General features: G+C 41.3%; 1 protein-coding gene across 11 annotated transcripts in view; it reads right to left on the bottom strand.

Annotated features, from left to right (window-relative positions):
- The window catches only part of LOC142208529 (microtubule-associated protein tau-like), a 77,261-nt gene that overhangs the window by 12,515 nt on the left and 41,776 nt on the right, over positions 1–22,970 (bottom strand). For 6 of the 11 annotated variants that reach the window (XM_075277103.1, XM_075277107.1, XM_075277101.1 and 3 more), the window contains 9 exons: positions 20,939–21,025; positions 17,250–17,315; positions 13,807–14,529; positions 7,440–7,489; positions 5,995–6,180; positions 2,658–2,769; positions 2,345–2,398; positions 530–801; positions 118–210 (listed from right to left, as the gene is read on the bottom strand). In XM_075277103.1, the coding sequence (XP_075133204.1) occupies positions 118–210; positions 530–801; positions 2,345–2,398; positions 2,658–2,769; positions 5,995–6,180; positions 7,440–7,489; positions 13,807–14,529; positions 17,250–17,315; positions 20,939–21,025 (1,643 nt within the window). The remainder of the gene's footprint in view (positions 1–117; positions 211–529; positions 802–2,344; positions 2,399–2,657; positions 2,770–5,994; positions 6,181–7,439; positions 7,490–13,806; positions 14,530–17,249; positions 17,316–20,938; positions 21,026–22,970) is intronic. The other 5 variants (XM_075277106.1, XM_075277105.1, XM_075277108.1 and 2 more) reach the window with 5 other exon arrangements.

Genomic DNA, 22,970 nt, shown 5'->3' with positions numbered 1-22,970 from the left:
AATTAAAGGTCAACATGCAAGCAGTGCAAAGACGCAAGGTGAGCATATAGGTGCTTGTATCTGGGTGTATTGGTTATTGGGTGTTTAGTGTCTCTGCACACAGAGGATTTCACTCACTGCTCCTCCCCCAGGGACATGCTTCAAGTTGTCCTTGGATCCACACTTAGACTGGACATTAGTCAGATCCACTTTCTTGTGTACGATCTGCACCTATGGGAGGAACGAGGTTGGTGCGGGTGGTAAAAAAGAAAAAATGGGGCAGCAAATGCAACCAAGCAGGTAAATGGATGAATGCAATGAAGTGTGGAGGTATATGGTAATGTGATGCAATTAGAATGTGGCACCAGGAGAGGTGGAGAGACATGGAGTCAGTGACAATTATTGATACTTACCCCCCATACCCTTTAAAGAATTCTCTCCTCCTTTCCCTTTCCTATTCTAACTCCACCTTCATGCCCTTCCATATCTCCTCCCAACTAACTTCTATCTAAAACACTTCTTTGATCAGCATCTGATAACGCCCAGATACCTTGCCACCTCCTGGCTGGTGCCGAATGTTGTCAATTGAGCCAATCTTAGATCTGACATTTTTCAGATCCGGAACTGCAACCGGGCTGGGAAGCGGATGAAGGCGACTCTTGACAGAAGCAGGGGATTTGGGAGGAGTACGCACAACAGCGACCTTCTTGGGTTCCCGGTTAGGCGGCATATTCGATGAGGGTGTGCGGGAACGGTTTGTTGGTGTACTAGGTGATCCAGGACTGCTGTAACCACTTCTTTCACCAGATTTCGGAGACTCAGCTAGAAGTAAATTGTACAATTTATTATATGTTATATCATATCATTACACATTACTAGTGAATAATTTATGGAATTGTTGGATTCTTTGATTCAGAGAGTTCATGAATGCTAAATACTACTCTAAATTAAGCTGGTTTCAACGTTTTTCAAGAGCGGCTGATAGATCAGCTTTGCAGGATAAAGTCAAGTGTAACCAACTGACACTATTTGTAAATTGAGGGTGGGGGTGACTTCATACAGTTATATTTCAGGAATTATAAAACGTAGAACACTGCTTCTGGTGTCACATGAAAGAATAGATTCCCATCTTTCCCATATTACACCTGTACTATTTCCTGAGATACCACTATAACACTAGTTAAAAACACAGTCGAGATTGGGAAATTTATATGTACATGCATTGAAATGTCCCAATCTGGACTGTGTTTTCAACCAGCAAGTATTTCTGGAAATAATACTGGTAAAGCTGCAACTTTAGTGTCATATGTAAGAGGAGAAGCTCTGCTTTCATACAACACCAGAAACAATTTTCTATGTTCTATAACGCCTGCAGTCAAAATTTGTGTATTATATATTTATGGTATTTATTAATCAAAAATGTGTCTAAAAGTTACTTATGCTTTCATGCCAAACATTTGTACTGTTCATTGAACAAATTGAGTAAAAAGTCACCATATAGGGAGAAAATAAGCAAGTTAACCTTTGTATTTAATAACCTGCACTTCTATCAAACATTTCCAGGAGCTGCAAATCAGATTTGTACAATGTTGAGGAGGGTGCATTGCGAGCTTAGCCTTCTTAGGGTAATGCCTAAGCATCTCAATAGAGTTAACATCAGGAATTTGACTTGGCATTTTTACTTATAATACCGATCTGAACCAAATTCTATTGCCATGGTTATGAAAAATTCTGGACCTAGCATATAGGTTTTGTTCCTTCATATCTATCTGGTATTTCTACCCAGTACTAAATACCGTACATGGATTTGTATTCAGCCACTCACTGGGAAAGTAGGGGAAGGGTGTCACTGTAATTGTTGGAGAAATGGAGGGGCAGTTGTGATGACTAGGAAAGTGGGCGGGGGCTGCTTTGTCTACTTGGTATGCATTTATAGTATTTATATACAGCCTTGTGTGATAATGGTGCAGGTCTCTATTGCACTACTACCAACCCATATGAATGGATGCTTAGCACTGCAGTATCATGCTAAATTTTACTATCAGAAGGAGACACTACTGTAACTACCAAGGAAGCTCTACTTTGACTACTGAGGAATTAGAAAGTTACAGGTTTGAACAACACCGGAGCTTGCCCAGCCAATTTGGAATAGCTCTTGGACCTGGCAAAGGTTTGGCTAGGTCTGATGTAACATAACATGTATATATACCTCTTCACTTGCTTGAGTATCACCTTATTTGTATATTTTCTCTATAAAGTCCTAATAAGTATGGCAGCACAATATCATACAGGATCAACATAAGCCATACAATCACACAATATGGTTTACAGCATTATATCCGATCAGTCAGTATTCCACTCCCACCTCTGTCACCTTTGCTCATGCTGGATGGCGGCTTCTTCTGATCTCTTCTCAGGGCTGTGAAAAAAACATTTCTGTTAAGCTACGATTGATATATGTTTTCCACAGCCTTGTAACTCTTGTTAAGTGAATATAGTCCTAGCTCAATTATCAGATTAATCCATCTCATTGTAAAGGCTAGACATAAATATGTGTAACACAGAATATGACAGTTATCTGTTTATTCCATGGAGTCTATTCAGTTAATGACTCCATTTGTGCAGAATAAGAAAATGTAACTGTACATTGTTTTTATACACATAACTTTTTGCCTTACCACTAGGGGGAGTCTTGGGGGTTGTGGGAGTCTTCGATGGGATTCTGGTAGCGTTGGCAGGGCTCCTGATAGGTGGCTGCTTCACCCCTATGCCATCATGAACTCCATCCTGCTGTTATAAATAACACATTATATAATGAATAATGACAACAGTCTATTGTATTAGACAGTGTTACTGGACATGGCCCTTCTCCATTTTTACTTTACTTTAATGGCTTCTTTTGTGTCTACTCTTCTCCACACTACTGGATTAACAATTCTGTCGTCTGAGTTACCAAACTGCACTGGTCCAATTGCTCGGCAAACAGAGATGGTGCTGTTTAATTCTTAAATATACTTGCCTGCATCCAAACATATGTAAAACCTATCGACCTGAATGACCTGTTCACAAGCAGAATCTATTATCATAGGAAGCGTTGTGTTGACACCCATACTGTGGTTGCCTTCACTGAAAATGTTGCCCATACCTTCTTTATTGCTATGATAAGAGTTTCTTTAGCTACGTGTTTGTATAATTTCCAAGTTCCATTATGCTGCGTGATTTCTATATTGCCCCATTTATTTTTAAGACTTGTTTTCTCTGATATGTCTGTTTGCACACTTGCCAGTTTAGAGCTTACCAAGCCCTTGTTTCCTGTGAAGCCTGCTCTCTCTCCATACCAAGCCCTTGTTTCCTGTGAAGCCTGCTCTCTCTCCATACCAAGCCCTTGTTTCCTGTGAAGCCTGCTCTCTCTCCATACCAAGCCTTTGTTTCCTGTGAAGCCTGCTCTCTCTCCATACCAAGCCTTTGTTTCATGTGAAGCCTGCTCTCTCTCCATACCAAGCCTTTGTTTCCTGTGAAGCCTGCTCTCTCTCTCCATACCAAGCCCTTGTTTCCTGTGAAGCCTGCTCTCTCTCCATACCAAGCCTTTGTTTCCTGTGAAGCCTGCTCTCTCTCCATACCAAGCCCTTGTTTCCTGTGAAGCCTGCTCTCTCTCCATACCAAGCCCTTGTCTCCTGTGAAGCCTGCTCTCTCTCCATACCAAGCCCTTGTTTCCTGTGAAGCCTGCTCTCTCTCTCCATACCAAGCCCTTGTTTCCTGTGAAGCCTGCTCTCTCTCCATACCAAGCCTTTGTTTCATGTGAAGCCTGCTCTCTCTCCATACCAAGCACTTGTTTCCTGTGAAGCCTGCTCTCTCTCCATACCAAGCCCTTGTTTCCTGTGAAGCCTACTCTCTCTCCATACCAAGCCTTTGTTTCCTGTGAAGCCTGCTCTCTCTCTATACCAAGCCCTTGTTTCCTGTGAAGCCTGCTCTCTCTCTATACCAAGCCCTTGTTTCCTGTGAAGCCTGCTCTCTCTCCATACCAAGCCTTTGTTTCCTGTGAAGCCTGCTCTCTCTCCATACATAGCCCTTGTTTCCTGTGAAGCCTACTCTCTCTCCATACCAAGCCTTTGTTTCCTGTGAAGCCTGCTCTCTCTCCATACCAAGCCTTTGTTTCCTGTGAAGCCTGCTCTCTCTCTATACCAAGCCGTTGTTTCCTGTGAAGCCTGCTCTCTCTCCATACCAAGCCTTTGTTTCCTGTGAAGCCTGCTCTCTCTCCATACATAGCCCTTGTTTCCTGTGAAGCCTACTCTCTCTCCATACCAAGCCTTTGTTTCCTGTGAAGCCTGCTCTCTCTCCATACCAAGCCTTTGTTTCCTGTGAAGCCTGCTCTCTCTCTATACCAAGCCCTTGTTTCCTGTGAAGCCTGCTCTCTCTCCATACCAAGCCCTTGTTTCCTGTGAAGCCTACTCTCTCTCCATACCAAGCCTTTGTTTCCTGTGAAGCCTGCTCTCTCTCCATACCAAGCCTTTGTTTCCTGTGAAGCCTGCTCTCTCTCCATACATAGCCCTTGTTTCCTGTGAAGCCTACTCTCTCTCCATACCAAGCCTTTGTTTCCTGTGAAGCCTGCTCTCTCTCCATACCAAGCCTTTGTTTCCTGTGAAGCCTGCTCTCTCTCCATACCAAGCCTTTGTTTCCTTTGAAGCCTGCTCTCTCTCCATACCAAGCCCTTGTTTCCTGTGAAGCCTGCTCTCTCTCCATACCAAGCCCTTGTTTCCTGTGAAGCCTGCTCTCTCTCCATACCAAGCCCTTGTTTCCTGTGAAGCCTGCTCTCTCTCCATACCAAGTCCTTGTTTCCTGTGAAGCCTGCTCTCTCTCCATACATAGCCCTTGTTTCCTGTGAAGCCTACTCTCTGTCCATACCAAGCCCTTGTTTCCTGTGAAGCCTGCTCTCTCTCCATACCAAGCCTTTGTTTCCTGTGAAGCCTGCTCTCTCTCTATACCAAGCCCTTGTTTCCTGTGAAGCCTACTCTCTCTCCATACCAAGCCTTTGTTTCCTGTGAAGCCTGCTCTCTCTCCATACCAAGCCTTTGTTTCCTGTGAAGCCTGCTCTCTCTCCATACCAAGCCTTTGTTTCCTGTGAAGCCTGCTCTCTCTCCATACCAAGCCCTTGTTTCCTGTGAAGCCTGCTCTCTCTCCATACCAAGCCCTTGTTTCCTGTGAAGCCTGCTCTCTCTCCATACCAAGCCCTTGTTTCCTGTGAAGCCTGCTCTCTCTCCATACCAAGCCTTTGTTTCCTGTGAAGCCTGCTCTCTCTCTATACCAAGCCCTTGTTTCCTGTGAAGCCTGCTCTCTCTCCATACCAAGCCCTTGTTTCCTGTGAAGCCTGCTCTCTCTCCATACCAAGCCCTTGTTTCCTGTGAAGCCTGCTCTCTCTCCATACCAAGCCCTTGTTTCCTGTGAAGCCTGCTCTCTCTCCATACACAGCCCTTGTTTCCTGTGAAGCCTGCTCTCTCTCCATACCAAGCCCTTGTTTCCTGTGAAGCCTGCTCTCTCTCCATACCAAGCCCTTGTTTCCTGTGAAGCCTGCTCTCTCTCCATACATAGCCCTTGTTTCCTGTGAAGCCTGCTCTCTCTCCATACCAAGCCCTTGTTTCCTGTGAAGCCTGCTCTCTCTCCATACCAAGCCCTTGTTTCCTGTGAAGCCTGCTCTCTCTCCATACCAAGCCCTGTTTCCGGTGAAGCCTGCTCTCTCTCCATCTACTCTAGCCTGTTTTGCCCTTATTTTTCTCAGGCACAGCAGGTCAAACTGTGAAGAAAAGCAGCTTGAATTTCATGGTTATGGTCATAAAACATGTAGGCCCAATATAATTCACTATGATCTATCATGTCTAATATCATTTACTTAATAAATTTAGATATAATATACTTAATGGAACAATATACAGACTTTAAACTGCTTATGATACGTTTCATTTACATGGTAATACAGATGTCGGCTGAAACCTAGACCGCTCTTTCTGGTTCTCCCCTTACCTTAACCCGCGGTGAAGTGCCTAGTGGGCGATACAGTGCAGGGGAGGTCCGCTGTGTAAGGCTCCGTGCTGGAGGTACTGTTGGAGTGTAGGTTTTTTTCTGGGTGATTGTGCTAGCAGAAGGGGATCTTTTGGGGATTGTGGAAGTTCTGCTTGTGAGTTTGGTAATGGGTGGAGTAGAGGATGTCTTCCAAATGTAAAACAAAACATTACATGAACAGAAAAATAAATTGTGAAAATAAAAATGAAAATGCAATGACGGATGACACTGCTAGATCAGCAATTAAAAGTGCAAAACTTGAGGTTCACTGGTCTTGCCAAAAAGACTGATTGCAGTCAATGGAAATCTGTTCCACTTATTAAACATGTATGCCCCATTTATTCTCAGATGATGGCGAAGCAGATGCAGCAATGCAAACAAATTAGGCTGTAGCATTTAGGCCCCTTCATAAGAGGTGCCTAGAATGGCTCGCTACAATTCTGCTTTATTGTTACAATGTAAGGTCACTGCCATATAGTAGTATTTTCCCATCCTCGTAGTCGTCTGGCATTCATATACTGCTATATACTATAGTATATTTTAGTTGAAGTCTTCAGCACATACAGCGTGAAGCAGACAAGAACATGGTATATTCTATACTGGAAGAGAAAAATAAAATGCTATGTATCGCTCCCATGCTAGAAGGGATGGGCAGTATCATTCCTGGGTTGGCTGCCGCTTTGTCTGCTCATATTGTTGCGACTGTGAAGGTGGAGGCACCTTTAATGGTGGAAGGAATAGATACAGTTTGGGATGTATATTACCTCTCAAAAGATCCCAAAGTTGCTGCAGAAGGCATTATATATGGCATATATATGCCTGGGCCCAGCTACTCACTCTTCCCCTGGTCTTATATACCGTACCTTATGTGATTTGCACTTTCAATGTAAGCTCTAGCACAAATAAAATAAAGCAATGAAGAAAAAAACATAAAAGATGAAAAGTGAGCACACAAATAAAAGTGATGGCCTATGTAATCCTGCCTGTGTGATAATAGGGATAGGATATTCTGAATATTCTATTTATGTTAGTAGACTCTACCCAGTGGCTCTGTAGCTATAGCAGAACTACAACTCCCAGCATACTGCCACAGCTGCAGCTTGTAGATCAGTGGTCTACATCAGAGACTAAGTCGTTCTTGGGCTCTAGCTGCTAAGTTAATGCTTGGTAGATGTATGAATGTAGATATACTGCTCCATTTTTGATACGCACATGAGAATGTACAGGTATAGGTACATTTTTTCCATTTGACACTCTTGGTTCTACCTGTTTGGTCACTGTGGAAGCCTTCCAAACGGTTAGTAAAAGACTTGTGGGTAGTGTTATGGTCCAAGATGCACAGAAATAAGGCTTTATCTTTAAGAGAGCTCTCTGCCAACGACTAGTCTCAGGAACAACACACTCACCTCTACTCCTTTCTCTTGGGCATCCCTTTCATGTTTTTCTTGATCATGAGCTGCAACAAAATAAATGTACATAAATATATTTTACTTCAGGATTTCATGCAGTACCAGTCCTCAACCTTGAATGCGCACCCATCAACTCCTACAGGCAGTGATAGTACGGGTTCATAGAAAATCAGTCCATACGTGGTCAGCTAGTCTTGGTGCTCAAATGACAGGCTGCATTTAGTGTGAGCCATAGCCTTACATACGATAGACGCCCCTATTCACGTTTCATTGAGCAAACAGTATGTATTCTTTGACAGTGGTCCTAACTGCACCTGTTTAGTGGCCCTTTCTTTGTGCAAGGCTAAAGTATTCCAAACACATCCAGGTAATGTTAGGTGAACCAACCAATTACATAGCTATGTCCATGTTCAACCAAGGGATGGACATAACTAAAGAGAAGGGGTGAGGAAAACAAGACTTCTATACATTTACACAAGCATCAATGCTATTTGACTGTATGAATACACCTAAGCCTTTTTGGAAGCTGTTGCTACTGTGATCAGCTCCTGGGGTAGGCTATTCGATAGATATACAGTCTGTACAGTGAAGAAGCCTTTGCGCCTATTGAAAATAAACCCGTTTTTCTCCAAACGGAAGGAGTACCCATTGTCTTGGAGAGGATTTTACACTAGAACAGCTTTTCAATGGTTAATCCAGTTACCCCTTAAATGTCTCTTCTCAAGATTAAATAAACATCATTCCTTTAATCTTTCCTTACAAATAACGTCCTCCTTGTTTCTTTATCAGTTTTGTGGCTCTCCTTTGTACCTTTCCAGGGTATCCTTTGTATGGCACCTTTCTAATGTGTATGGCTAATGTAAGTGCTGATGCTTTATGTTATCATACATATAACATATCTTAGGTAGTGTTTACACTACCGTTGGTGTCAGCTCAGAAGGTGTCCATTTATCAGTTACTGTCCGTTATATGTCCGTTGCCCATAGACCTCAATGTTAAAAAAAATAACAGACACTTGATGTCCGTTTTTTCAAATGGACAGAAGAGTCCTGCATGTAGGATTTTTTTGTCAGTTTGAAAAATGGACATGGTTGTGAAAGGACACAAAGGGACACTAAAAGACACAAGATAAAACCCCATTTGAAATGAATGGAAATTGCAAATGGACCAGCTAGTGTCCGTTGCTAAAATCTTGTACGGACAATAGCCACGGACACTGCTGAGCGGACACCAACAGTAGTGTGAACGCCCACTTAACCAAACCCACAGATGTATTATTAAACAATGGAAAAATCTGGTTGTTGTCTGTATGTTGTACTAGGCTTCGATTTCACTGCATTAGTCATATACAAATTCAAGCCGATACAGTGTGAGAGATCTGTCACATGAGAGACAACATCAAGATCTGACAGACCCTAATGACCTGAGGTGTCTGTCATCTTGATAAAAAAAAAACAAAAAAAAAACAGTGCTCTGAACACAGATGGGGACATAGGCTTAGATACTTAAAGGGATTCTACCATTAAAAAACTTTTTTTTCTAGGTAACACGTCGGAATAGCCTTTAGAAAGGCTATTCGTCTCCTACCTTTGGAAGTGCTCTCCGCCGCGCTGTTCGTTCGAAATACCGGTTTGTACCGGTATGCTAAATAGTTCTCTCGCAGCGATGGGGGCGGGCCCCAGCGCAGGAGATGCGATGGGGGCGTCCCCATTGCTGCTCGAGAACCAACTGCGCAGTACGCCTGCGCAGGACGCCTGCGCAGTACGCTTTGTTCGGCGAACTTCGCCGAACATACTGCGTATGCCCGCAGCCATAGTTCCGACACCACAATTTCGCGTATGCGCAGTACGTTCGGCGAAGTTCGCCGAACAAAGCGTACTGCGCAGGCGTCCGACGTCAAGCCGAAGAAGGAGGGGGCGGATGCAGAAGAAGACAGAGGAGCCCCCATCACTGCAAGAGAACTAATTAGCATACCGGTACAAACCGGTATTTCGAATGAACGGCGCGGCAGAGAGCACTTCCAGAGGTAGGAGACGAATAGCCTTTCTAAAGGCTATTCCGACGTGTTACCTAGAAAAAAAAATTTTTTAATGGTAGAATGCCTTTAAGGTTTTAAAAAGCAATTTATCCTGCACAAATATATAATTTGATTATTTGTTTTTTTAATAACTGAGTATTGCTAAAGAACAGGATGACCATATATATACAGTGTATACCAATAAGTATTTGGACACCCATGCAAATGAAGATATCTGCGGGGTCACGCCTTCCGCCATTAAATATTAAGTACAGGTAGGAAACAGCATTGGCATTAGTCACATGCAAGATGCCACGAAGAGTTGTCTGATTTCGAGAAAGGGGTAATTGTGGGGTACCACAGAAATGGTCGATCCTTAAGGGACATAGCAAGCGAACTGAATTACCCAAAATCGACAGTGACCTATGTGATTATGAAGTGGAAGGTGAGAGGTGATTGTCGGAATGTGCTCTGAGTCGGCAGACCCCCGAAACTGGGAGATAGAGACTGACGAGTGCTGGCCAGAGAAATCGCACCCAACCGATGGCTCACATACATCAGGAGTTTCCACAGGCATCCGGGAGTATTGTGTTGATCAATACCATCCGTAAGGAAACAAATCTGCTGGGTTCTACCAACTATTGAATATGAATAAATGTTGTTTTTCTATATATATATATCATGTGGATGTGTTAGATAAGTACTGCGACTTAGCCCATTGATCCATCTTACCAGAGTCTAGACATAACATAATTAATACATGGCTGCTGACACTGAAGCTTGTTTACTGCGAAGTCAAAGCATTGAAGCCTCCGAATAGTCATCCACACAAAGAAGACAAAGCCGGAGGATTCACTGCCAAAACAGAAAAAAAAAAGGTGTAGACTGCTTTTTTAATAGAAGTGTCTCATTCTCATCTAACAGCAATACAGATGACTCATCTTAACCCATAGGATACTGGAAGATGTTGAAGATTACAGGTGCAACAACAATTCTCTGGAACATCTTTTCTTAGAATTTTTATTTGTGTTGTTCCTCTGTTTTGTTGCCCGAAATGTTTTAAAGCCCCCTCCAGTGATATGTTTGATTCTTTCACCTTTAGTGCAAGACATAATGATGTATATTGAACAGTGAGGACACTCATCCACCACATCTTTCTCTTTAGTGAGCTCCAGAATGGGTTCCCCTGACTGGTCATGTGATCAAAAGGATGACCTGCCAATTTACACAGCATCCATGTTGTGTTTCTATCCAAGTATTTCTGCATATAACATCCAGGCTCTCATACATTTATATAGAAAAGGTGACTCAGATGTGAATCTGATGGTCAGTCTGCCGATCACACGATCAGTCAGGTGACCCATTCTCACGCTCCATTCACTATATGTCAGTATGTCCTGTGTTACAAGGCTAAAGAATACAATATATCCTACGTATTGGGGCTTTGATAATGTGACAGATTATGTCTCTACACATGATGATACTGTGAGCATGGATCATACAGTTACAGTATCAGACTCATGGTCACTCAGAGATGCACAGTTGTTCATATATTCCAGGAGGAATAACATTACAAGCTATTTCCACCAACAGATTCTTTTGCACATTCAGTGGAGACAAACATGGGTGGTCCCTGCCATTTGTTATATCTATGAAATGAGTGAAGTGAAGAGTGTATGTTCTCTTTTTAAGCTCCATATTATAGTTTATACATGGGTATAAGCTACAGAAAAGCTGAATTACACCTGGCATGACCCTGGTTTACAGCAAGTCTAGCTTTCAGTTAGATGGTACTGGAACCACACTGTATAACTCAGCAATGAAAACTCTATATTGTCACATACAATTATAGCATACAGCTCTTAAAAGGGGTTGTGTAGGACTTCAAAAACATGGCGGCTTTCTTCTTCTCAGAAAGTGATATCATGTCCCAATGGTCAACGCCACTTTTCCATCCCATTAAAATGAGAGGGAATGAGCAGTAGAATGACCATGTGACCAATGGACATGATGTCACTTCCTGAGAAGAAGAAAGCCACCATGTTTTAAAAGTTCTGCACAGCTCCTTTAATGTTTAACCTCTGTCATCTATGACTAATCTATCTTTAAAAAGTACTTTAAGAAAAAAAACTATTGTTGATCCCGAGGGGGCCGTAAATTACATGAATAAGAAAGCCTTCTCCCTAGTACTACCTATTGGAGGTAGCTAACCTATAAGTCCGTGTCCAAATAGCCTTGCAACATGAACAAGGATATTAGCTAAACCAGAGTCTTCTCCAGAAAGAAAAAATGGCCCTTCTGTGGACAGTTTTTGGTGGTTTAGAGGAGGGTGGTAGTTCGCTAGATGAGAGGCTCTGACATAGGTTCAAGTAGGTATTATTTCTTACCGTGGTGCCCGCCGGCTGTCTACCTGCTCTGGACTGACAAGGGACAACAACCACAAAAAAATGGTCTACAGATCAGTGTCTCTTCTGGGGAACACTCTAGTTTTGCTAATGTCCTTAGTCATGTTACAAAATTTGTCAAAGTGTAAGAAAACTTTCAAACAACTTTTCATTTTCTGGTAATTTGGAACATTAATAATTCTGTATTTTTTGCTTTGTTGCTCTCAGCATCTTCTTAGCCTTGTAGGCTGGGACAACACAAACAGTTATACCCTGATCATTATAAAACATATACTGGTGTTATATGAAAGATAAGATTTCCAGACTGGTGTATTTATATGCAGCTGCAGCTACTCCCAATCCAAACTGTTTTTAACTGGAAATAATACAGATAAAACGAAATCTCATTAGTGTATTTTGCAAAAATACATGCGCGTTTACTCCGTGTGAAGGCTCCCTCAGGCTCTACACAATACATACTATAAAGGGGGGAATAAATGTCATTTATTGTTCTACACTGATTAGTGGGGCATAGGGGAGATTACAGTACACAAATACGATGCCCGCACAATGCTGGATCGTATTACTAGTGTCCGGTGAATATATCAGGTATAGAGACAGAAGTGGAAACATCAGTAAAAATACCGACATACTTGTCAGATGCCCTCAGCATTATTATGACTAAGCTATTCATGTATTCAGTCATCCTGTATTTCTGTTCCTAATACCTAATGGTATGGGCATGTCCCAGACAGCTAGGATGTACAATGCTCAAAATATAGTTTATAGGCTACACCCCCAAAAGGCAAAAATGTAAGTGGTGACATCATGGCTAATGTCGGCATTAACCTGCTCAGTACCCTACAGCTGCTACTACACAGTTAGTAAATATAAGAGTAAGAAACCCGAACATTTGTTGCATACATATGAAAAAAACAATATAAATAGCTTTATAGTCTTTTGTATAGGATTGAATTCATTAAACAGTTCAAAGCAATTCAAGAAAACCAAAAGTACACAGAAATGACTGCACACAGAACACATAAGAAGTATAATAGAGCACAACACACCAAGCACATGCATAGTAAAGCTTCCTATTCCTGACATGGAATATAATGTAATGTCTATAAGAAGTAACAGTCCAAATGTTCAAGAAAATGTTCACATCAAATTAGCTGTCTTGTTAAATGAATGGCCCAACTTATTGCTTGGTTTCCCACTTCTGAATCCCCCAGGTCACTGCAGGGAAAATATAGTATGAAAATTAAATAGCTTGGACATGGGTCAAGAAACCCCCCATCTATTAGGTTTGTATATACAAACAAGGTCTAAGGAAAGGGGTTGTCTCAAGATAATAGACCAGGCAGAATTTTTAACAATATTGTAATAAATATTAAATTTATATTCATTTATAAATTACATAGATTCATAGGTAGGGACCAAAATTTCCTCCTTGGGTGTCTGTGGTTGCTCACAAGGTCATAAATATATAGGTAAAGTGCTCTATTATAAACCTCGATCACCAAGGAAATCCTTATACATTTACCATTGTCAGATTTCATTTCATTTACTCATCAAATGTTGAGGGCACCAAATTGAAATAAATATTAGAAGCAAACTCTGAATTGTGTTTATTTCTCATTGAGAGTCCATCTTGTCGCTGTAAAGAAAAAAATGATCATACACAAAAATTTTCTAGGTGCCTCTCGCTGTTAGATGAGTATACATGGAAAGACATGCAGTGAGGTGAGTGGAGATCATGCAATGTGTGTCATGCACCAGGAAACAACCATAAACCAAAAAATGATAACCATACTTGAGAAGAGGAAGGATGGGACGGGTGGTAGGCAAGTGCTATTAATTCTGTAGCCTACTTCAAGCAAGTTAGGAAAGCAAAAGGCAGCCCAGGGAGATCGGAGACTTTAGTAGGCTTGTCACTAGGAGATAACAACTGGAAACACACCTTTAAGTACAGGAACCCTGCTGACAGGTATTCCAGATCCATGTGGAGATATTCGTTTTCTAGGGATCCCCACAACCTCACCAGGAGATGGTAAATGTTTGTCTGATGTGTCCTCACTTGGTGTACTGGCAGCTTCACATGGTGACATCTTGTTGCCATCTATTGGCTTGTTGGCATCAACCTCTACTTGGTAAACAGATACAGATGGCCGTGGGCGAGGTAGCACTAGCTGGTCCTCTATCAAAAAAGAATCCGCAGTTATGTCATCATGTGGCTTCTGTACATCATCCTCATGTTTGTTGTTGGATTCAGTGAAAACTGAGCCTTCAATGAGCTTGTTGGCTTCTGCTTCCACAGCGAGGCCATTTGTCTGGGGCTGTAGACAAAGTGATGTTTCCATAGATATGGTGTTGTCCTGCTCCACATCCTCAACTTCATATCTGTGTTCTTGTAACCCATCATCACGACTATGAGCATCAAGGCCATTTGATTCCTGAAGTAAGACATGTTTACCTTGTGCTTCAGACGGTTCTGTAAGTTCATTACTGAATGTCGTCCAGCCAGGACTGACATCTTCATATGTGTCTCCAGTAATGACACACATATCTTCCATATCCCGTTCTGTTACAGATCTGTCTCCTTCTGTACCCACTTCTGTTTCTGGTGTGCTACTTGACGAATCCTGAGTCTCCATCTCTCCTGCGGCTACCGGAATTTTTATCTCTAAGATTCAGGCAAAATTGCACAAGTTTGACATGAAAAGATGTAATGAATATGCATCATCATTTGTCACAGAATACACATACTATGTGAGGCAATACATGTAAATCTATCATGAAAAGAAGACAGATGACATTGATATGTACCGCAGGAGAAAGTGTAGCCAACAGTTATCTCCAGTCATACCTTCGTCATGAATGATCAATGGTCACACTTCTTTCAAGATTACTTGTAAATTTCTTATATTTATTGTTACCTTTGTGTCCTATTATTTTATGTATGAACAGATCTTTTAGCCCTGCACATTGAAATTCACAGATCTGTACTAATGGCATGTTTGAGCCTCAAGCAGCACAGCTACTTACAGTCCTATGAAAAAGTTTGGGCACCCCTATTAATCTTAATCATTTTTAGTTCTAAATATTTTGGTATTTGCAACAGCCATTTCAGTTTGATATATCTAATAACTGATGGACACAGTAATATTTCAGGATTGAAATGAGGTTTATTGTACTAACAGAAAATGTGCAATATGCATTAAACCAAAATTTGACCGGTGCAAAAGTATGGGCACCTCAACAGAAAAGTGACATTAATATTTAGTAGATCCTCCTTTTGCAAAGATAACAGCCTCTAGTCGCTTCCTGTAGCTTTTAATCAGTTTCTGGATCCTGGATAAAGGTATTTTGGACAAACAATTCAAGTTCAGTTAAGTTAGATGGTCGCCGAGCATGGACAGCCCGCTTCAAATCATCCCACAGATGTTCAATGATATTCAGGTCTGGGGACTGGGATGACCATTCCAGAACATTGTAATTGTTCCTCTGCATGAATGCCTGAGTTGATTTGGAGCAGTGTTTTGGATCATTGTCTTGCTGAAATATCCATCCCCGGCGTAACTTCAACTTCGTCACTGATTCTTGAACATTATTCTCAAGAATCTGCTGATACTGAGTGGAATCCATGCGACCCTCAACTTTAACAAGATTCCCGGTGCCGGCATTGGCCACACAGCCCCAAAGCATGATGGAACCTCCACCAAATTTTACAGTGGGTAGCAAGTGTTTTTCTTGGAATGCTGTTTCTTTTTGGACACCATGCATAACGCCTTTTTTATAACCAAACAACTCAATCTTTGTTTCCAAAATGAAGTTGGCTTCTCCAAATGTGCTTTTGCATACCTCAGGCAACTCTATTTGTGGCGTACGTGCAGAAACGGCTTCTTTCTCATCACTCTCCCATACAGCTTCTCCTTGTGCAAAGTGCGCTGTATTGTTGACCGATGCACAGTGACACCATCTGCAGCAAGATGATGCTGCAGCTCTTTGGAGGTGGTCTGTGGATTGTCCTTGACTGTTCTCACCATTCTTCTTCTCTGCCTTTCTGATATTTTTCTTGGCCTGCCACTTCTGGGCTTAACAAGAACTGTCCCTGTGGTCTTCCATTTCCTTACTATGTTCCTCACAGTGGAAACTGACAGGTTAAATCTCTGAGACAACGTTTTGTATCCTTCCCCTGAACAACTATGTTGAACAATCTTTGTTTTCAGATCATTTGAGAGCGGGCTGTCCATGTTCGGCGACCATTAAACTTAACTGAACTTGAATTGTTTTGTAGAAAGAAATGGTCCAAAATACCTTCATCCAGGATCCAGGAACTGATTAAAAGCTACAGGAAGCGACTAGAGGCTGTTATCTTTGCAAAAGGAGGATGTACTAAATATTAATCTCACTTTTCTGTTGAGGTGCCCATACTTTTGCACCGGTCAAATTTTGGTTTAATGCATATTGCGCATTTTCTGTTAGTACAATAAACCTCATTTCAATCCTGAAATATTACTGTGTCCATCAGTTATTAGATATATCAAACTGAAATGGCTGCTGCAAACACCAAAATATTTAGAACTAAAAATGATTAAGATTAATAGGGGTGCCCAAACTTTTTCATAGGACTGTATATGAAATCTGACTGCCTGATCCTTATCTCCTCCATCAGGGAAGAGTAGGGAGTCTCCTATACGCTCTAGATGGTTGTCCGAATCGCAAGTTCGGCCAATAGAAGTCTAACATGTACGGATTGATTCACTGAACAGCCAGGCTGAATGACTAACAGTTCGCATGAACTAAAACGTGTACTGCAGTGTCTATAAAACTATTGTTCCCCAAATAATTGTTCTTTCAATGGTTGTTTAGGTACCAACCTTCTTCTGTCTAATGTGTAGGGCCAGCTTTACCAAAGTAAAGAACAGATGGCATTTGAGCCTGCCATGCTTAATGGAAACAAGTATAAACATTACAGTTTACCAACTCAAACAGTCTTAGAGAGTCTTTCAAGAGACGTCAAAAAGACAAGGGCTTGCCCGTGCAAGACAATACCCATGAATGAGAAAGAACTGAATTCATGTAAAAGGGAACATTTCTAGATGGGGCTTGCATTGTTTTCTTAGAATTTTTTTTACTAAAACTGCAAAGAAAAAGAATAGCTAACAACATAAAACAAAATACGCAGTTGAATATAATAAAATAAACAAGCCACCTTTGTCTCCACAGCTCACTGTTTTAGAAGTACTGTATTGTTGGTGAGAAATATATTGATGAAGAACCTAGAGACATTACATGCCAAATCTACCATCAACTCTGCACATTAAAATTGACAAAATGCTCAGGAATGGATTAGTATTCACGTATAGATCTTCTTTCAATGTGTGTGGGGCTATAAAGTACCTTTCACTGCACTCTCTGCAGCCTGGTCCTCTTGACTGGGGGTATTGCCAACACCAGCTTCCTCGGCTAAAGGATATAAAGTTAAGATCGGTAAGCAGTCCTCAATGACTATCACTGACTGATCTCAGATGTCCAGAAGCTAGCCACAGCAAAGCGAAAGCATGCCAAGTGTCTAACTCATTTGCCCTATAGTCTAGGAATCCAGAATGTGATAGTTTCACTAGGCCAGCAATTTCATTACATTAGTCTGAAGAATGTAAACTAAAAGACTGTCACTAATAAAATGTGCTATAACCTGGTCCTAGGGGCTTCTGCTAGATGATCTAGCTGATATAGTTGGTCTTGGCACCCACTACATTTTCAGATAAACTATGACTAGGACCATCATCTGTAGACAGTTTAGTACAGGCAGTGTGATGAAAGATTGATGATCCTTCTTGAATCTAGAACAAACCTTGCTGCTTTTAGGTGGTCTCCTGACTCTCCCAAGGTGGCAGATGTAGGAGGTATAAAGGGATCAGGCAGTTGAGTTTAACATGCTTGCTCCTTTTACTCTGGTGGAAATAGGCTACTGCCTGAGGTTGAAGGTAGAAGAGTTACTCCAGCATGCCACTTTAAAAAATAACTTTTAATTCAAAAGGTTAAAAATACACGAACATGGGTCCCACATATGTACAAAATGCTGTGACTAAGGGACATATTGTATAGTCACAAAACGCGTAAGCTCCTTTTTTATACATGTGTGGGACCCATGTTCTTGTATTTTTAACCTTTTGAATTAAAAGTTATTTTTTAAAGTAACATGCTGGAGTAACTCTTCTACCTTCAGTCTCCTACATCCCGTAGCATAGTCTGGGATTCTCCGTGCAGACTCCCATTGCTGTTGAAGTTTACATCGGCTCTACATTGGCTTTATATCGTTCCAGGTGGTAAGAGCTCCATTATGTTATTTTGTATACTGCCTGAGGTGTCTGAGAGCTGCTCTGCTCCCTCTCCCCATTTACAAGTTATACACTCTCAGCTGAGCCAATGGTGCATATGTATGGAAGAGACAGAAGAGCTAGCTGAAGACCAAACATTGCTCAATCAGCAACTATCTAATGTGAATAGCTAGTCTTAGCCTAAAGGAGCTCCAGATTGTGGCTTTCCTTCAATGTTGTATTCTGACAATCACACCACGTGAACTATAGATGTTCCTACCCATTACATAAAAGTCAGCTGAACCCAACAACTTCACAATCTAACACAGATGTTAGGGTAAAAATCAGGTATGTTGAATTTTAATGCACCTGATCCTATATTCCCAAGAAGTTGAATCATTGGTAAAGGTGTTGGCTTAAGAGACATTCACACTGCCATTATACATCCGTCATAAGATGAGAACAATGGACAACAACAGCAATAGTGTTATAGATGGAGACTGAACAAAAGGTCCTGCAGGCATAACTTTGTCTTCCATCACAAAAGTAAACACCTCTGATGAAAGAGTCCGTCAAGTTTTTACATTAGAGTAAATGCAGACGGACCGTTCTTGTCTGTATCAGTCACTCTCCTACCGTTATTATCCATTGTTCTCAATGTATGACGGATCAGAACAACAGACATGTATAATGGTAGCGTTAACTTACACTTCTTTCTTTCTTATAAGGAACAGCTGCTGACTTGTTCATCTGACAGTTACCTTAAGTATATGGCACTTCATAGCAGCTTTGCTTATGTAGTAATAGTAGCTTATGTGGTAATAAGTTGGTAAAGCTGCTCTGCCATAAATAAATGCACCCGTGAGAATGTATTTTATTCATTATTGCTTGTTATAATAAGAGATTGTTGTGTAAACTGTATATCAATAAGCAGGAATCAAGCTCCTTGTTGCTGTCTGTCTTAGCTGCTGCTATTCTAGTGTAACAGCATGGTCTTATGATCCGATCTGAACAGGACAGAAATAAAACAGCAGCAGGCGAGAAAATCCAGAATAATCGCTGCAGAAGGCAGAAAGGGGAGACTATTTTCTAATAGCAATAATGCTAGCAAAGCCAAGAAAACCATACCGCAGATAAAGAGAAGAGATAGGGTCCTCGTCCTGTGCTAGATTTAAAGGATTTGTTCACATTTCATGCAAATAAAGCTTAACATTTTAGATATAAAACTTATGTTCTAAAATCCATTGTTTCAGTTCCTCGCACCTTTGTAAGTTCCCTGCTAGTGGTCAGTGAATGAAAGCATTTAGTGATGAGGAGCTGAAACCAGGTTACATTATACAATGTTAAGCTTTACATAAAACTTGAACTCCCCTTTAAGAAACTGTTAGATCTAGAAAAAGAGTATAAGCAAAGTTAGAAGAAGCAGCGAGGCAACTAAAGTGTGTGATAAAAAAAGGCAATGGAACAAAATGGAATTGTATCTGTATGAAAGAAGGGGCATTACATTAATAGCTACAGCGGAATAATCCATCTAATCGCTATCTCTTGGCCTCTGCTAGTGAAGTGAACTGGGCTACTCTAAAGCCTGAGGGCGTAGTGAATGGGTATTAACAGGGACATATATTGTACTTTACAAAGTAGAATTCTACTTAGAGGTGCCTATACAGCTATGAATAAAGTCATCCATATCCATAGGTGACAATCATTCATGGTGGATTTCGACATGTCTGGCAGTACTTTCTTCGACTGTCCTCATTGTGACCACACGGACATTTCACCTAACCGAGATTGCATGTGTATGAAGAATTCAGGAGAAATAGCTGTCAACTGAACACATGCATGGCCAACAGCTATTGAAGGTGTACAGGCACCTTAAAGGAGTTTTCAAAGCTATAGTACTGATGACCTATCCTTAGGTCATCAATATCACAGTCTCAGGGAGCCTTCACCCGGAGTTTACGCTCCGCTCATTCAGACACGTAAACACGCGTCAAAGTGACCGCTGTAAAACACAATCCCATAGATTTCAATGTGTGCCGGTTTTACGTGCACTACAGATTGAAATCAATGGGTTTAAAAGCCTCCCATTGATTTCAATGTGTAGTACACGTAAAACCGGCACACATTGAAGTCTATGGGATTGTGTTTTACAGCGGTCACTTTGACACGTGTTTACACGTCTGAATGAGCGGAGCGTAAACTCCGTGTGAAGGCTCCCTTAGGAGGAGTGGTCTGGAACCTGTGGTTTTCATTTTCCAGAAACAGTGCCACCCTTATCCACAATTTCATTAATACAGCTCTGCCCCATTAATATGAATGGAGATGAGCAGTAATACCAGACATGGCCCTAGTGACACAAGTTTTTGGGGAAAAAAGACCTCTCCAATATCTATCTCTTTAACTCAATTACTAACTCAGCTACTAATGGTACAAATGGAATAGTGCACCAGTCATACAGCCCACAGTAAATGCTGTTAATATGGCTGCCAACAAAATGGTGGTACAATTAGCTTAGAAGGGTTCCCTTGTTACTGTCCTACTGGAAATGCTGGCACTCTACCTTTTGGCTGTTGGGAATCAATGTTCTTTGAAAGTTTTTGATCCAAACCTTGCTTTTACCACACACGAGGCATGCATGCTCAGCATCGAGAGATTTTGAGCAGAAATGCAAATTCAAGCATAGGCAAAAGAATGGCAGAGCCAAAGGCAAAGCCGTACCAAGAGGGGCAACGGCATGTAAGTGGCTATCCCGGCCATGTCCTGCCTTACCAGTGGTTGCCTCAGGGATCTCTGTATGACCCTGTTCTTTTACTGCTTCACCATTAGCTAGATCCTCCTCTAGCACAGTGGTTCCATCTGCAATGGGATGATAAAACAGTATGCGTTAAACGTGTGTATAGCCAGCACAATAAATATAACCCAGGGTACACTTGTCTATGCAATTCCTCACTGCTAATATTGTCTCCTTTCCAAATGTAGTGTTAGTCAGGGTTAATTTGCTCCAGGTTCTTTACTAACAAGGTGCCAATGTGTGGCTGCCTAGTGCCCAGAGCACGTAATAAGACATTTAATTCTACTTCCAGCATTGCATGAGATTACCTACGGCCTCCCGCTGTGTGTCTGGTGTGGATTACTGCAGCTTTTATTAACCCCCATATGTCCATGTTATTTTTGTGTTATTCAATTGAGCAGATTTATCAATGTGCCATGAATAAAAAGCTGAAAGGGCTCCAGAAACCACTGAGGGTGACTGACGCCACATTTTGAGACTGCTATCAATGCCTAAAGGGGTCATACAGTGGAATGAATAAGCAATGGCTTATGGCAGATCTGCGTTTTATACGTATCACTGTCTTACATATAACAGAATGGGGGGTATACAGCAGATTTAGATACTTACCAATGTTTGTATTTTCAATTTTGAGACATGTTAAGCCCCACCCCAACTCTTTAATGTAGAAAATACATTTAATTTGCATAAACCCGCCTCTCCCTTTGCAGCCTATACATGAGACACATGCAAGAGAAATTGGACTACTTACAAGATTGATTTTATCATGAGCCATGCAACATTTTTAATAAAAAAAATTGCATAGAATTAGAAGTATATGGCGCCATAACAGCTCACAGGTTGTGAGTAGTATTACATTCAGTACAGCTGCAGTGCAATACCGGAGAGAACGTGGGCACGTGTTTTTAGAAGCCGTGTTTTTGTAAACCTGGGAAACCTTTAAAGGGGTGGTATGAAATAAAAAAAAAAAAAGTGCTACTCTTGTGCAGGGGTGGTCTCACCTTAAAGGGATTGACAAGTTTCAGACAAATGTTATTGTTTGTATAATAAAAAGTAACAGAATCCAGATCTCTTCACAGTTTTCTAGATCTCTGTTAGCTGTCATTCATTCTGCTTAATTCCAAAGGATAAAAGTCAGTCCATGGTCATTTGATGGACACAAAGATGCATCACCTGTTACCAGGCAGATTGCTGTGCTGTGCCACTGTGTGATCCACATGATCGTGGACTGCATATCATTAGAGATGAGCGAGTAGTATTCGATCAAATACCTCCCCTGCATAGTTATAGGTGTAATTGGTCGATTACCGAGGGGTTAAACACAGTAAAAATTCAATGTGTTTAACCCCTTGGTAATCGACGGATTACACCTATAACTATGCAGGGGAGGTATTCGATTGAATACTACTCGCTCATCTCTACAAATCACATGAAGTTGGTCCCATTTTTATCTACTCGGAGCAAGGAGAATGAATGACAGCAGATCTAGAAAACCAGGAGGTATTGATATAAGTTTATTGGATAATAATATAACGATTCATTATACAAACAACAAGAATCTGCTCAATATTTGTCTAAAAACGGAAAACACCTTTAACATCTGAACTCATGTTGGCTTTGACATGCAGCTTCTCTTCAATGAGAAGAAACTATAACTTATTTCCTGGTTTGGGCATAGATCTGCTCCTAGTAACAGAGAGGGCGACAAGAACGTGGAATGTTAGTGCATCCGGTCAGATGTTGAAATGTGAACCTGATCTCCAGGGTAATGTGCTAGACCTGTGCCTGGGGTATTTGGATTGGCATGGTGACTGACAAGGCATGATAGACATAGCAAGTGAGGTTTACCACTCTGAACAAGCTAGTATCGAACAAAGAGCTTTATCATTTTGAGATAAATTAGATAGGACATGGTATCTGTCTTTAGATTGATATTTGCCATGATCTAGATATCACTTATTATCCACTTGTAAAGGTGACAGTACAAGGTATGCTGCACTGTGGGGATAG

The sequence above is a fragment of the Leptodactylus fuscus genome, chromosome 6, assembly GCF_031893055.1.
Source record: "Leptodactylus fuscus isolate aLepFus1 chromosome 6, aLepFus1.hap2, whole genome shotgun sequence".
In the NCBI taxonomy this organism is placed as follows: Eukaryota; Metazoa; Chordata; class Amphibia; order Anura; family Leptodactylidae; genus Leptodactylus; species Leptodactylus fuscus.
The sequence above is the reverse complement of the archived record's forward strand: the minus strand, read 5'-3'. Positions and strand labels throughout refer to the sequence as shown.